The sequence below is a fragment of the Dipodomys merriami genome, unplaced genomic scaffold (assembly GCF_024711535.1).
Source record: "Dipodomys merriami isolate MVZ:Mamm:240054 unplaced genomic scaffold, mDipMer1.0.p SCAF_2, whole genome shotgun sequence".
NCBI classification, from domain to species: domain Eukaryota; kingdom Metazoa; phylum Chordata; class Mammalia; order Rodentia; family Heteromyidae; genus Dipodomys; species Dipodomys merriami.
The window spans coordinates 120,090,052-120,104,804 of NW_027203381.1; the positions used below are offsets into that span (position 1 = coordinate 120,090,052).

General features: G+C 52.6%; 1 protein-coding gene across 1 annotated transcript; it reads right to left on the reverse strand.

Annotated features, from left to right (window-relative positions):
• Positions 1-917: 917 nt before the first annotated feature.
• Positions 918-5,001, reverse strand: Tff2 (trefoil factor 2). The gene is made up of 4 exons (XM_070028825.1): positions 4,922-5,001; positions 4,201-4,350; positions 1,889-2,035; positions 918-1,080 (listed from the first exon to the last, which is right to left on the reverse strand). Exons 1-4 carry the CDS (start codon positions 4,998-5,000, stop codon positions 1,067-1,069), a joined length of 390 nt encoding a protein of 129 aa, XP_069884926.1. The 5' UTR covers position 5,001; the 3' UTR covers positions 918-1,066.
• Between the last annotated feature and the right edge of the window lie 9,752 nt (positions 5,002-14,753).

Consider the following 14,753-nt stretch of genomic DNA (forward strand, 5'->3'; position numbering starts at 1 on the left):
GGTTCTTCACCATCCGTCCGTGAAGAACAGACTCACAGCCGCCGCAGGGGCTCCGCCGGCCTGGCTGCCATCTTCCCTCCTAAGAGACCCGCTGGCAACTCCGGCCCCGAGTTCAGTCCCCAGAGGGACACAGGCCCGATCTGTCGCTTGACGGAGCTCAGGTTTAACACATCCTCCAGGGCAAAGCGGGGTGAGGCCTTGTACCACTCTGAAAGGCAGAGATTGCAGGGGGGTCCCCAGATTTTTTTCTAAGGTACCAGGGATGAATAAGATGGTGATTCACTACGATGGTGACTTGGCAGGGAGAGGGGACAGCTGCAGAGCCTGGCCTGTGTCCCGCTCCTCTGTCCCAGCCCCGGCTTTGCCTCTGCACCCCGACAGCAGGCCGGGCAGGAAGCACGGTGCCCGGCTTGTCCGGGCTGGAATGGCAGCAGCACTGGGGCACGCTGGACTTCCTCCAACGCCAGCGACCCGGCGTGTGTGACGGAGGCTGCTCCCGTGTGAGGGGAAAGCAGGAAGTCAGGGGGAGAGCAGCTGTCTCGCCCTGCCCCTGGCTGCTCCCATCAGAAAGAACGGGCGATCGGCGCCAGGGACCCGGCTCAAAACCAAGGGGCAGAACAGAAGCTGCGTTCGTCAGGGTCCAGCAAGCGCTCTTGCTAGAGAGCATTGGAGCCCAAGTCCCCTGGGCATTTCAAAAGCCCTCAGCACACAGAGTTAGAAGTGACAATGGCTAGCACAAGCACATGCATAATGCCCACACATGCATATACACACCTGCACACATGCACACCCAGGTGCGCCCCCACACACGCACACATGTGTGCACACACTCATGGACCTAGTTGCACACACTCATGTGGCACAGGCCACCTCTGTGACGATGAAAAGGGACACGTTCTAGAAGGTCTAAGGATTTTCTTTAATTAAACGTATTTGTCCAACCACTGAAGCAGATCAGAAGACAGAGAGAAGCCAGGGGTGGATGAACTCTGCAGCCAATCACATCTGGAACTTTCTCCCTTGGTTTCCAAGCAGGTGGTGAGGGGGTCCCTGTGGCCGGCACCTCTCAGTAGTGACAGTCTAGAGGGGAGGCAGACACCGGTTAGCGCGTCACAAACGCCGGCGTGGGCTGCGCTCACGTGTGTGTGCTCAGCCTCCTCCCGAGGGGGGCAGCCCTTGTGCCAGGGCATTCTTGGGGGGGTGTCCTCCCACACTGTTGGACAGCTTCTCACGGGACCCTTAAGTGGCACAGCAACCACTAGAAGGTTCTGAGAGTGAAAGGCAGTGCTCTGGGGAGCACGGAGGTTGCTCTACCTGGAGGAACCACACAGGAGAGGGGAGAGCCTGGAAACCATTTGCTCTCGTCTCCCAAGGCAACTGCAGGTGGGTCAAGAACCCTGGGAGCGTTTCCGTAGCCGCGTACACTCTCATCACGTGAATCGCAGTCATCACGTGAAAGGTGAGGGGCAAGCCAGGTACGCCCGGAGGAAGGTCCCCGCGAGTGGAAGGCCACAAAGCCCTCGTGCCACCCTGTCTGCCTGTGTCCCGGGGGGTGGGGTCGCGTGTGGAGATGGCACCCGTGGGACCCGCGCCACATGGGTGAGTGTGAGGCCCTGGAGGTGGCAGCTTCCCCCCCTCCCCCCCCCCCCCGCCCAGCACACAGCATGGCACAGCTGCAGTAGATACAACACCACCGTCCAACCGGGCCCAGACGGGGCTGAGACAGGGCACGCCCCACTCCAGAGCACTCAGGAATGGACTTCTGGGGGGCTTGGAGGCCCGGCAGCGGGCATGCGTGCATCTCCCTTCCTGGACTCAGGGCCCAGCTCAGAGGGGCTGAGGTGCTGGGGCGGCTGACACCCCTGCCCCGCCCCCACAGCCGCTGTACCTGTCACAGGCTTCGGGAAGAAGCACCAGGGCACCTGCGGGATGATGTTGGAGAAGCAACAATGGCGAATGGCGCACTCCTCAGGGCTGATGCCCGGGAAGCCACAGTTCTTGCGCTCCGAGACCTCCATGACACACTGCTCCATCTCTGCTCACCAGAAACAACAGACAGCACAAGGCTCCGTCAGGGGACAACTGGTATACCCCAGGAGCTGCCTGGAGGGGCATCTCTCAGGATTGTGACGTCCAGGGACTGTCCCTCGCCACTGCAGGAGTGACGCAGGGTGCGGTGACCATCCCAAGTCAGAAGGGCTGGGGCAGCATCGTGGGAGGGTCACTCTACCCTCTCTGGAATCAGTGTCCTCTGAAACGGGGTGACCCACTCTAGGGCCTTCTATGGCCTGAGCGAGGGCTCTGCTCACAGCCACCGGTTTCCCAGGGAAATAAAGTGTTTACTGTGAAGGCAGGTGAGCATCGAAGCCCACAGTGAGGGAAGGGGGGCTCTAAATACACACAGGGGCACGCAAATACACACGGGGGCCATGGCATGGGGGGGCTACACACACACACACAGGATCTGGCATGAAAAGCTGGTCTCTTGACAATAAGCAATGGCTTGAAGCTAATTCCAGAAAGTTCCTAGAAATCTCAAACCTCCTCCTTAACCTTTGAAGCCTGTGAGCCAGGACACGACCAATACCACGTTGAATGCTTTCACCCCCTGGAAGCTTCTTTGGAACTCATGGTTCAAGCAAAAGGACTCTGAGATGTTTGTGGTCCAGATAATGCAAATCTGATAAGTTCACACACATCTGTTGTTATGTTCACTCATGCCTCTGCTGATATGCTTACACACCTCTGCTGAGAGAGCGTGAGGCCACTGAGGCATTTGGAGCTCCTTTTAGGTTGACCTGGACTAGTTCCAGATTAACCAGCATGGTGGCCAGCTCCAGACTGAGCAATGTGGTGGGCTGGCTCTAGAGAAATCCACACAGGTTAGCCCTGGACTAACCAGCATGGGCTAGCTCTGAGCTAAGCAACGTGAACTAGGTCTGGACTAAGTAGTGAGGGCCAGCTCTGACTAACCAAGTGTAAGCTAGCTCTGGACTGAGAACCATGGACTAGCTCTGAACTGACCAGTGTGGGCTATCTCTGAACTGACCAGTGTGGGCTAGCTCTGAACTAACCAGTGTGGGCTAGCTCTGAACTAACCAGTGTAGGCTGGCTCTGAACTGACCAGTGTGGGCTATCTCTGAACTGACCAGTGTGGGCTAGCTCTGAAGAAACCAGTGTTGTCTAGCTCTGAACTGACCAGTGTGGGCTAGTTCTGGACAGAGCAGCATGGGCTGGCTCTGAACTGACGAGTGTGGTCTAGCTCTGAATTAACCAGTGTGGGCTAGCTCTGAACTGACCAGTGTGGTCTGGCTCTGAACTGACCAGTGTGGGCTAGCTCTGAACTGACCAGTGTGGACTAGCTCTGAACTGACCAGTGTGGGCTAGCTCTGGACAGAGCAGTGTGGGCTAGCTCTGAACTGACCAGTGTGGGCTAGCTCTGAACTGACTAGTGTGGACTAGCTCTGAACTAATCAGTGTGGGCTAGCTCTGGACAGAGCAGTGTGGGCTAGCTCTGAACTGACCAGTGTGGGCTAGCTCTGAACTGACCAGTGTGGTCTAGCTCTGACCTGACCAGTGTGGTCTAGCTCTGAACTGACCAGTGTGGTCTAGCTCTGAACTGACCAGTGTGGTCTAGCTCTGAACTGACCAGTGTGGGCTAGCTCTGAACTGACCAGTGTAAGCTAGCTCTGAACTGACCAGTGTGGGCTGGCTCTGGACAGAGCAGTGTGGTCTAGCTCTGAACTAACCAGTGTGGGCTAGCTCTGGACAGAGCAGCATGGGCTGGCTCTGAACTGACCAGTGTGGTCTGGCTCTGAACTGACCAGTGTGGGCTAGCTCTGAACAGAGCAGCATGGGCTGGCTCTGAACTGACCAGTGTGGTCTAGCTCTGAACTGACTAGTGTGGGCTATCTCTGAACTAACCAGTGTGAGCTAGCTCTGGACTAACCAGTGTGGGCTAGCTCTGGACAGAGAAGCATGGGCTGGCTCTGAACTGACCAGTGTGGTCTAGCTCTGAACTGACCAGTGTGGTCTAGCTCTGAACTGACCAGTGTGGGCTAGCTCTGAACTGACCAGTATGACAAAGCAGCTGGACAAACAGCATGGGCTGGCTCTGGACTAACAGCCAAGCCTCTGTGCACCTGCTCTGGAGTCTGCCAGTCCAGAGGCCAGGTCCTGGCCCTGCCCTCTGCAGATTACCTTGCATCGGCAGGGGTTCAAAGCACCAGGGCACCTCGGGAACGCTGGAGTCGAAGCAGCAGCCTTGTGCAAAGCACTGTTCACTGGTGATCCCAGGATAGCCACAGTTCTTCCTGTTGTGGGGGCTCAGCCTCGAGCACTGGCAGGGGGCTGCGGGCAGATGCAAGGTCAGCACCCCCCTCCCAGGGCATCGGCCTTCCCCCAAAACAAGGTCTACTAGGGGACTTCCTGAGCTCTCCATCGCTCCACGGCGGCCCAGAGCACCCGGGCTCATCTGGCTCCCCTTTGAGCTGGTTCCCCCCAGGAATCCCACAGGACTTGGTGGAAACTGATGAATTAAAAAAGATTCAACAATAAATCCTGTAAAAAGGTTCACCGGGTAGACGTAGGCAGAAATCAAAGTGGGCAGTGGGCAGGATGACCAGGGTGGAGCCGGCCTGCTGACTCTCCTCACCCTGGCCAGCCCAGGGGCATCAGCCTTTCTGGGAGAAAATCAGCTGGACTAGGAGAACCCCAGGTGAGCAGCACGGGCCAGACCCCAGACCTCAGGGCACCTCTCAAGCCAACTGGCAATCGATTCCTTTCCTGCCAGGGACTAGAGCAAGAAAGTTCCTTATATGCAGCCCCACCGAGGCCCTGAAGGAGGTCGGGGACTCACTGTGTTCCCAGCCCCCTGGCCACTGGCGATGAGCCCTCAGGCTCCCCCAGGGCCGTCACTTACAAGGCTTCTGGCAGTCCACCAGGGTGCACAGACCCAGAATGACCACCATGACCAGGAACGGGACACCACGAGAGACCATGTCTGCTACACTGCACCCTGGGCAATCTGCAGCATGCATGGTTCCCACCGCCAGGGTTTTTATCATCTCCCGTCTGTTTGCTCAGGACGTGTTGATAACCTCCACCCGTCACCCATGGCCCCAGCCCTTCAGATCCTTTGAAAAAGGAGAAGAGGAAGCCATGCCCTGTACAGGGAAGGTTTCCAGGCCAGGCCCCCTGCCCTGGGCAGGAAGCTGCATCTTGCCAGGCTGCTGACGTGGAAGACAAGCCATGTGTGCCTCTGGAGCTGGGCACACATGTGTCACACCCAGGAAGGGATTAACCATGTGAGGTTCCAGATAAAGTGTGTAGTGACCACAGGAACTTTGTAAAATATCGGGACCAGGTGTGGCACAGAGGACAGCCTAGAGGAGGGCCCTGCTGCATTATGGGAGAATCCCACGAAAATCAGGAGATACCTGCATGGCGCCCCCATCAGCAGCCCCCACCTGTTCCTTGGACCTATCCCAGCCCTGGGGCAGCTGACCAGGTACAAGGAGCAGCCTAGGACAGACAGTTCAATAAGATCAATGCCACAAGCCCATGAGCAGGCCAAGCTGCCCTCCAGAGGACTCCTAGAGGACAGCACCAGGTCCCCAGCCCACACAGAGGGGTGAGACGTCCCAGAGAAGGAATCCGTGGGGCTGGACAAGGAGAAGGACAGCCACGGGATGACTCTGCAGAAGGAAGAGAGGAAAGCATGCAAGTGGGTCAGGAGAGAGGGACACACAGTTTCTCAGCCCTGGAGAAAACACAGGAGGCTGCCAATCTGTGGACAATGGGCCAGGAAGCCAGTGAGTGATCTATAAGACACTGGAAACCAAAAACCCTGGTCTAAGAGCGAGCCCTGCCTTGGGTATAGAAAGCAGCTGCTCCCTTTTGTAGGTTCCAGCTTTTGAGCTGAACCCCTGTAGACTGCGCCTCTCATTCATCCAGGGAGCAAGAGGAATCTGTTCTATTTTTCATTTTCTCTTTAAATGGTTTCACAGAATCCATTCTTGACTCTGGAAGGCTCCCTTTCTCCGTCCCATATCTCCATCTCTCTTAGTTATAAAACCACAAGTGCCATGAGGTCCCATTCCCTCCTGTATTCTCACCTCCTCTCTGCCTCCCATTTGACCCTAAAATGTGTCACAAGAGGGTGGTAGATACAGAATGACAGCAGAGCTGGATAGCCATCCCAGGGGAAGGGGAGCAAAGAGATGGGTCCCAACACTACCCTCTTCCTTGTCTGGAAAGCAGGAGACCATGCAGAGCGTAGCTCACTGGGGTGAGGAAAAAGGGGCAGACCTGGGATCCAACATGGCAGCTGGAATTTCAAGATAAGATAAGGAAGAAAAGGGACCCCTAAAATGTGAATAGGTATCCTCAGACAAACACTCCTCTACCAGGGCCCTCAGGGTTAGGGAAAACAGCTGTGCAGGCTGAGATCTCACAGGCTCTGAGCAGCATGAGTACCCACAGCATTTGGTAGAGATACAAGGACATGCTGAAGAAGTATGCCAGTCTACCCCCGAGCAAATGTTCTCAGAGACACTTAGCAAATCTTGAAAGCAAGGTCTGGAAGAACCAAGTGAATATGAAAGCATAGTGACTGCCTAAATTAGATTGCTAAGGTTACCATGACAACATCAAAGACTAGGGGTTTCTATCACAGGAGGCCAGAAGCCCAAGACGGAGGTACTGCAGGACTGGATCCTTCTGAGGTCAGCCCCTAACCTGAGGGTGGCATGTTCTCCTATGTCCTGGCAGGGCTGTCCCTCTCTCTCTCTCTCTCTCTCTCTCTCTCTCTCTCTCTCTCTCTCTCTCTCTCTGGGTGTGCAAGTGACTGGCCTCTTGTCTTATAAAGACACCTTTCGTTCAGATTGGAACAAAGTTCACCCTTGGCCACATTTTATCATAACCACTCCTCCTAAGGCCCTATTTCCAAATCAAGTCACATTCTGAGGATCTGAAGATGGGACTTCAACATAGGCATTTGAGGGGACAGAGTTCAACCTGAGTGAACAAAGCCCAACACCTTACTAAGGAAGCCAACAAAACCTAGGTGCACAACATGGCATCTCTGACATATAACTCACAAACCAACGTTTCACAGACACTCGAGGAAGAAAGGAAAGTACTCAACATCTATCATAAAGATCAGAAGTTCAGAAGTAGCATAAAACCACCACATATGGTGGTACAAATGGCTCATGGTTCCAGCACATGGGAGTCTGATGAAGGAAGATTACAAGTTTAAGGCCACATGGTTTATGCTATATAGGAAAACCTTGTCTAGGAAGGAAGGAAGGAAGGAAGAAGAAAGGGAGAAAGGGAGGAAGGGATGGAAGGAAGAAGGAAGGGGGGAAGGATAGAGAGGAAATAAGTAAAGAAAAGGTACAAAAATGTTGAAACATTTTTTTCAAACAAAAATAAATCTCAAGAGACAAATGGAAAGTAAAAGTTAACGAAAGAAAAATCTTAGAAATAAAAAGAAATGTAAAATGAAAATTCAGTATATGGCTTCAGATCCAATGCTGAATAACAGATACTACAGGAGCAATGTCCACTTGACTTGAAGCTGGCACAGTACAAACTATCCCAACTAAAGCACACAGGAAAAAAAGGAGCTGGGGAAAAAAATGAACAGAATTTCAGTGACTTCTGAGGTAGTGTCAGACTGTCTCACATACCTGCCATTAGAGGACCAGAAGGAAAAAGAGAAAAAGTATCTGAAGAAACACTGGTCAGTCTCTGAACCTTGATGAAAGATATAAACAGACAAATCCTAGAAACTCAAATAGCTTCAAGGAAGAAAATGCAAAGAAAACCATTCCAAGGCACAGTGTGACCAAACTGTTGAAAGCCAGTGATTAAGAAAACTTATAGCCAGGCATGGTGTGTGCGTCTGAAAACCCAGCTACTCAGGACACAGACAGAAGTATCTCATGTTGGACCAGCCTGGGCAAAGGCAGGGGTGAGATCCTGTGTCAAAAACAAAATAAAGGAGGAGGCTGCAATGCTTGATAAGAAATGTACTCATTATCCTGTCCATGTAATTGTAACCCCTGTGTACAGTATGTTCACAATAAAAAAAATAAAATAAATAAAAACCAAAGGGCTAAAAGCCTAAGTTACATGATAGAGCACTTGCCTAGCAGGCCTTGGGTTCAGTCCTCAGTAACTAAAAGGAAAGAATACTCTTAAAGCAGCTGTGGAAAACGCATACTGCACACATCCTGTGACTATAGGATTAACAGCCGACTTTTATCTAAAGCAATGCAAACCAAGGGTGATGGAATGACATATTTAAAGCACTGGGGGAAATGTGAATGCTATTCTCCATGAGCTTATCCCTCCAAATAGGATACAATATACAGAAGAAGAAAAAGAAGAGCTGTTCCTTGCAAACCTGTTCCCCAAGGTACTGAAAAAGACGTTCCAGCTGAAGCTATGGCCAAGCCACAACACAGGGTGTGAATTCTCCAGGTTGTCCCAGCCGTTCCCTGCTGGCTGGATTGCATCACTATGGCACCTGCCCCTCCATCAGCATTTGTATCTACAAGTCCACTGACTCCATAGAGTTCTCACCTGCTACAGCCACGTCCTACCTGGCCACTCACATACATCTGTGGCCCCGTCTAGACAAAAACCTGCATTAATTATCATCATAAAATGAGTCAGCGTCACTGCTCTTCCACTCCTTGGCTCCCCACGGCCTTTGGGGACAGACCAGACTCCTGGGGATGACAAGTAATGTAGCCCACAGGCCCCTCTCCCTCCCAGCACTTGATGATATTAGCAGCTGGCCCTTCTAGAAATACTGCTTCACCTCTGGGCCTTTGCTTTGGGCCTTTCTCACCCCTGGGCTTTCCCGTCTTTCCTCAGTGGGTAACAATTGAGTCACTTCTTCCGGGAAAGTGGTGGCCTCCCCCAGAGTGAAGAGGAACCCTCCCACTCCCGTGGCACCATTGGTGTCCCACTTAGCCACTCACATCACCAGTGCGAATGTTATTTCTCTGTCTCTTGCATTAATTGCACCACAGCTTTAGGCTTGCCGACACCAGACAATATTCCAGGGACCCGCGAGGCTGTATTTATTTCCCTTACTCTTTACAACAATACAGGAAGCCAGTTTCCCCAACTAACACAGCAGGCTAGCAGAGCGCCAGGCCAAACTTACTCCTCTTTCACAGAGCAGGATCTCCCAGTACCTACCTGGTAGACATCTCAGGTGTTTGGGGAAAAGAACTGACCACCCTAGGATAGCCAACTCTCTTTATGAACTCATGAACTAATATTGAGATATGGATGACTGGAGATATACAACTAATAAGGCAAACCTGATACTTGCCTCATCTGATCTCCTCGCCGAGGACTTACCGACACTGCCCGTGTCTCCTGGCCTTCTGAACTGAAGTCTAAGGCTCTGTCCTCCGTCCTCCCTCTGTCATCAGAGGAGAGCATTTTACCACCCAAGCCCACACGTTCAATGTCCCTAAACGCAGAAGGGAAGACTAAATGATGCATATGGCATAGACTCAAACTCTGTTCCCAGCCTCCCAAGCTCCTGAAGTTTTGTCATGCTGGTCAATACCAGGGGCCAACAATGGAATTCTATGTAATAGAGAACTTGCCCAATGCTAGGGGAGACATGGGCGCAGGCGCTGGGGCTGATGTGGGAGACATGGGCGCAGGAGCTGGGGCTGATGTGGGAGACATGGGCGCAGGAGCTGGGGCTGATGTGGGAGACATGGGCGCAGGAGCTGGGGCTGATGTGGGCTGTGGCTCAGGGCTGGGAGGCAATGACCTTGGTGGTAGACGATTTGGACTCTGGGCTGAAGCTGGATGACCATTGATGCCAGCCCATCTTCAACAGACTCCGTGCATACCTTCTAGAGACTTCACTCAAAATCTGAATTGCGTGTGAAGCTGATCTGGTACTTGAGTGTGGGGGGGGGGGTGAGTTGGGGGTTTTGGTTTGGTTTGGGTTTGATACCACATGGAGACCAGCAATTCTAAAACTCAAAATATTTAACCTATTTAAACCACATGTCAAAGGAAAACAATGTGTTATGATGGGAACTGGAAAAGTGGGGCTCACAGGCTGTCTGTCTGTACAGAAAGCTTGATGGACACACAGCCATGGGTCTCAGCTATGTATCACCTAAGGCTTTGTTATAGTCACATTGGAAGAGTTGGTTAGTTGTGACAGAGACCATATGACCAATAAACCTTAAACACTGACTATCTGCCCTTACCAATCTGGTTAACTCCACAGTATGGGCGCAAAGTTATCTAAAAGTGGATTTAAAGAATAAAGATGGAGTAATTGCATTTTGCTTTTTTCACTCCTTCTGCAGTCCTGTCTCCAAGCGGATACATGCAGTGTCCCGTGTCTCCTCACGCTGGTTGTGAGAGGTCCGTCCCGTGCCTCTGACACGGCCACACATCTTCAGGCAAAGCAGAACCACCCTCACAGTGTGAACCTTAAGGCTGGGTGTGAAGTGATCTGTGACACCTGGTGGGACCGAGGGTCCTGAGGGGCTCTTTCTTCCGCTGCACCCACGGAAGGGACAGGCAGGCCGCCTGTCCACCCAGGAGCAACGAGGGAGCCGGGCCGGCATCCCTGCCAACCCACAGGGCTGTGTAAGCCCACGCACCCCTCCTCCTGCAGGGACGGCACCCCTCCTCTTGATGCCACATGGCTGCTTTCCACAGCCTGGCTGTCCACTCCGTCCCCGAGTGCCCAGGCTCCTCTGGGATGCGCTGCGTCTGCTCCTGATTCAAATGCTGCAACTGCTTTCCTTGGTCCAGCTCGAGGAACAGTGCTCGGCCAGCCCCAGGGAGCCCTCGGCCAGCCCCAGGGAGCCCTCGGCCAGCCCCAGGGAGCCCTGCAGAAGGCAGGCAAGGCTGTCCTAGTGTCAGACTGTCTCCTTGAGGATGCTGTATAGTAAAATACGCAGTATCTCCTCCAAGGGTGGGAGCCCTGGGTCCCTCAGGCTGAGTCTCGCCTCTCATAATGCAGCTGATGACGTATGGTCGCCCCCTGAGCCCTTCCCTACCACCCCAGAGGTTCACGGGGGAGTAGAGCACCACACCACAGGGACCTGGGAACCACCCGTCTTCTGCCAGAAGTCCTGGAACTGCGTCAGCCTGCAAGCAGTGCACAAGAAGAGCCCTTCCCGCGTCTTGACCCCGACCAACTAGACAAGAAGGGACACACCGGGTCCTGGCAATGCTGTAGCGCGTGAGGGGAGGTGCGTGGCTTTGCCTAACTTGACGTCTGCTACTCAGAAAAACACAACTCCATGCAATGCTAGGAACTGCAAAGATCAGCTTTTAAAAAGCTTTGAAGTCATCCTCCTTGTCCCTGGGCACTCATGGAGTCGGCTTTGACCCCCGGCCCTTCCCAAGGCTACACCCTCCCAGGGCCTCCACGCTCCGGCCCTGTCAGGTAGAGAGGTGTCTCCCTCATTAGCCTGTGTTTGCCAGGAGGCTTCCAAGCATCAAGTAGTTCAACATGGTCCCTCCCCAAGCCCACAAAGACCAGGAAGTTTTCTTAAGCTAACCTTATCTCTCTACGATACTGTTAATGACCCTACAAATATGATCTAAAGCCACAACTTGGCTTAGAGAAGTAGTTCCTGGTCTGGCCCTTAGTTCAACACCCTCAGAACAGAACCCTGTTGTGTGGGAAGTTATCTAGAAGCCATGGCACCTGCACATGTGTGCCAGCTACCGCACAGAAGGGGGAGTCGAGGCACACAAGCCACACAGGGTGTGAGGCCGCCCGTAGCATAGGGGATGTGGAGGAAGGAAGGGCCAGCTCGCCTGACAGGTGCAGTCACGGCGGCCTCTGCCCTCAGCCGCCTGAGTGAAGGCTTGAGCCAGAAGCCCAGACAGGAAGCTGCCTGGGTTTGACCCGGGTTCTTGGTTTTGTCAATGTTGTGATTGATAGGGAATTTTGTCTTTTTCTTGTAGCACTGAGGTTTGAATTCAGCCCCTTGCACTTGCTACAAAGGCGCTTTACCACTTGGACCACACTCCCAGCCATTATTTTCTAGATAGAGGCTTGTGCTTTGGTCGAGGGTGAGTCTCAGTTGAACCCTTCTACAAATGCCTCCCCTTTTCACAGCTGGAATTACAGGCACGTGCCACTCAACAAACAGCTTATTTGCTGAGATGAGGGACCTGATAAGTTTTGCCCAAGCTGGGCTCAAGCCAAGCTTCAATCCTTCCCATCTCTGCTCCCTGCAGAGAAGGGATTACAGGTGTTCACACTACTACCAAGGCGCAGCACCCAGGAGGCTGGCCCTCGCTGTCAGCAACGTGATTGTACCGCGGCCATGATGCCACTTCGCACGACTGTGGCCGAGCACACGGAGCCCAGACAGGGCTGATTCCGGGGTGACAGAGCTACAGCCCCATGCGGTGGCTGCTCCCTCCACCCTCTTCTAGTTGTGCTTCCATTCTGGTGTGCTCCGGTCCTTCTTGGCATGACACAAGTCTCATGCGAGTCACCGCGTCTCGTGAGGCTCCCATCCGCCCCGTCCATGCTGGACACAGATCCACAAAGCCCCGCGTTCCTTGTGTCTACAGCAGGGTCTCGAACAACAGCGAGCAATGCTGACACTGGCTCGGATGACTGCATTGCTAAGCATCCTGGGCTTCAAGGGGCAGAAGCAAACCGGTCCCCTAAACTGTGTCCCTCCCTCAAACCCAAGGGAAGCCCCGGCCTGCAAGGCCCAGAGCCATTTGTTTACTATAAATCAATAGTTCTCCTGTGTGAGCTGGACTGGCCAGTCGTCACGGGGTGGAGTGAAGTTCAGCGCTGAGGAGGTCTGACTGTTTTCACTGCTTCCCACTGCCCAGGATAGCCGGTTACAACAGAAGCCTTTTTGCTAACAGGCCTCAGTTTACACTCAGCTTACACACGATCGGGGAACGGCAACTGAACTCCTTTGGTGCGGCCTGCAGGCACCGGCCTCCTTGCAGAAGGAAGGCTGTGGAGAGGGAGAAGGCGTGGGGACGGAGCCGCGTGCCGAAGGGGAGGGGCCGTTTCCTGACGGGCGAGGACGGTCTGGTCCACCTGAGGAGATCCACAGAATCCACGGGAGCTGCACACTGCCTTATCCACCTTAATCATACTCGCTTAAGCAGCACGGGAGTACCAATTGCTTTTTAAAGCCCAAAGCCTGTTTGTGCTGCCTCCTGGAGGAGGTGGCCTGTGTGCGCGGCCTTGTCACCCTGTGCTCGGGGCTGAACACACTGGAAAAAGTGCCATTTCCATGCGTGTTGGCAGGACAAGCAGGCTTTAATTAAGTGTACATCAACCTGGCCTGGTCTACGAGATCTTTTCTCTAGTTAACCACCAAAAAGCCAGAAGTGGAGCTGTGGTTCAAGTGGTAGCATTACCAGTCTTGATCAAAAAAAGCTAAGGGACAGTGCCAAGGCCCTGAGTTCAAGCCCCAGGACCAGCAGAAATAAAAAAGTATTCACCATATTAATGGTTTATACTGAATTTTAAAAGGAGCAATTATCTACTTACTCCTCAATGGCAAAACCATCCTGGTAAACAATCTCAACACCAACATTAGAGTTGTTTGCTAAAGAAATAAGAAATCAAAAACCAAATAATGTTCTTGGAAACTGATATTGTAACTAACAAATGTCACTCATTAAATCCATAAGTGAGGCTAAGTATGGTGACTCACACCTTCACGCCTAGCTACTGGAAAGGCTGGGAACAGGAGGATCACAGTACAAGGCCAGCCCAGGGAAGAAAGTCCAGCAGCTCTCCTATCAAGTAATAGCTGGCCAAAGTAGTGGGCACCTGTCATCCTACCTGTGTAAGAAGCCAAGATTGGAAGAATCACAGGTCCAGGCCAGCTGGGGTAAAAAAAAAAAAAAAAAAAAAAAAAGTTTAGGAGACCATCTCTACAAAAAAAAAAAAAAAAATCTGAGCACTGTGGCATACACCTGCCATCCCGGCTATGCAGGGAGCATGAAGGGGGGACTGTGGTCCGTGTTGACCTGGGAAAAAAGTGACACCTTTTCTCAAAAACAACGAAAGCAAAAAGAACTTAGAGGCGTGACTCCAGATATCGTGTGCCTGCTAGCATGTCTGAAGTCTTGAGTTCACACCCAAGTACCACCACAAACAGGAAGGAGGGGTCCCCACAAACAGCTGTCCCTGTTCACCTCACAGCACTGGAAATACAAAGCGTCTACCTCATGTTGCAATTCCCAACAGACAGTAGCTACTGACATGGCTTTCTTTGCTGGCTTTGTGACTATGTCCTCTGTGAACTTTTTTTTTGGGGGGGGTCCGGTCATGGGTCCTGAACTCTGGGCCTGGGCGCTGTCCCTCAGCTCTTCAGCTCAAGGCTAGCGCTCTACCACTTGAGCCGCAGCACCATTTTCGGCTCTTTTCTTTTTTGCTTATGTGGTGCTGAGGAATCAAACCCAGGGTCTCAGGCATGCAAGGCAAGCGCTCTACCACTGAGCCACCTTCCCAGCCCCCGTGAACTGTTTTTATTAGAAATGCCCTCATAATTAATATTTTATGGTATTAAATAGCCAAACTTAATCCTCATTATTCTTATTAAGAAATGCAATACCAATTAATGAATTTCAAGTAATATTGTATCCGTTGCTTTCTATAGTAGGAATCAATGTCTGGCTATTGAGAGAGGCAAGATTTCCCTTTCTTTTTTTTCCCTCACAATTTAAATTTTTTTAAAATTTAT

What these genes read in the sequence shown, in the direction of transcription:
- Tff2 (XM_070028825.1), bottom strand. Translation starts at nt 5,000, where the DNA reads ATGGTCTCTCGTGGTGTCCCGTTCCTGGTCATGGTGGTCATTCTGGGT. An exon ending in GGTGGACTGCCAGAAGCCTT is followed by an intron (nt 4,351 to 4,921) that starts GTAAGTGACGGC and finishes ATCTGCCCGCAG; the next exon opens with CCCCCTGCCAGTGCTCGAGG. An exon ending in TGAACCCCTGCCGATGCAAG is followed by an intron (nt 2,036 to 4,200) that starts GTAATCTGCAGA and finishes TCTGGTGAGCAG; the next exon opens with AGATGGAGCAGTGTGTCATG.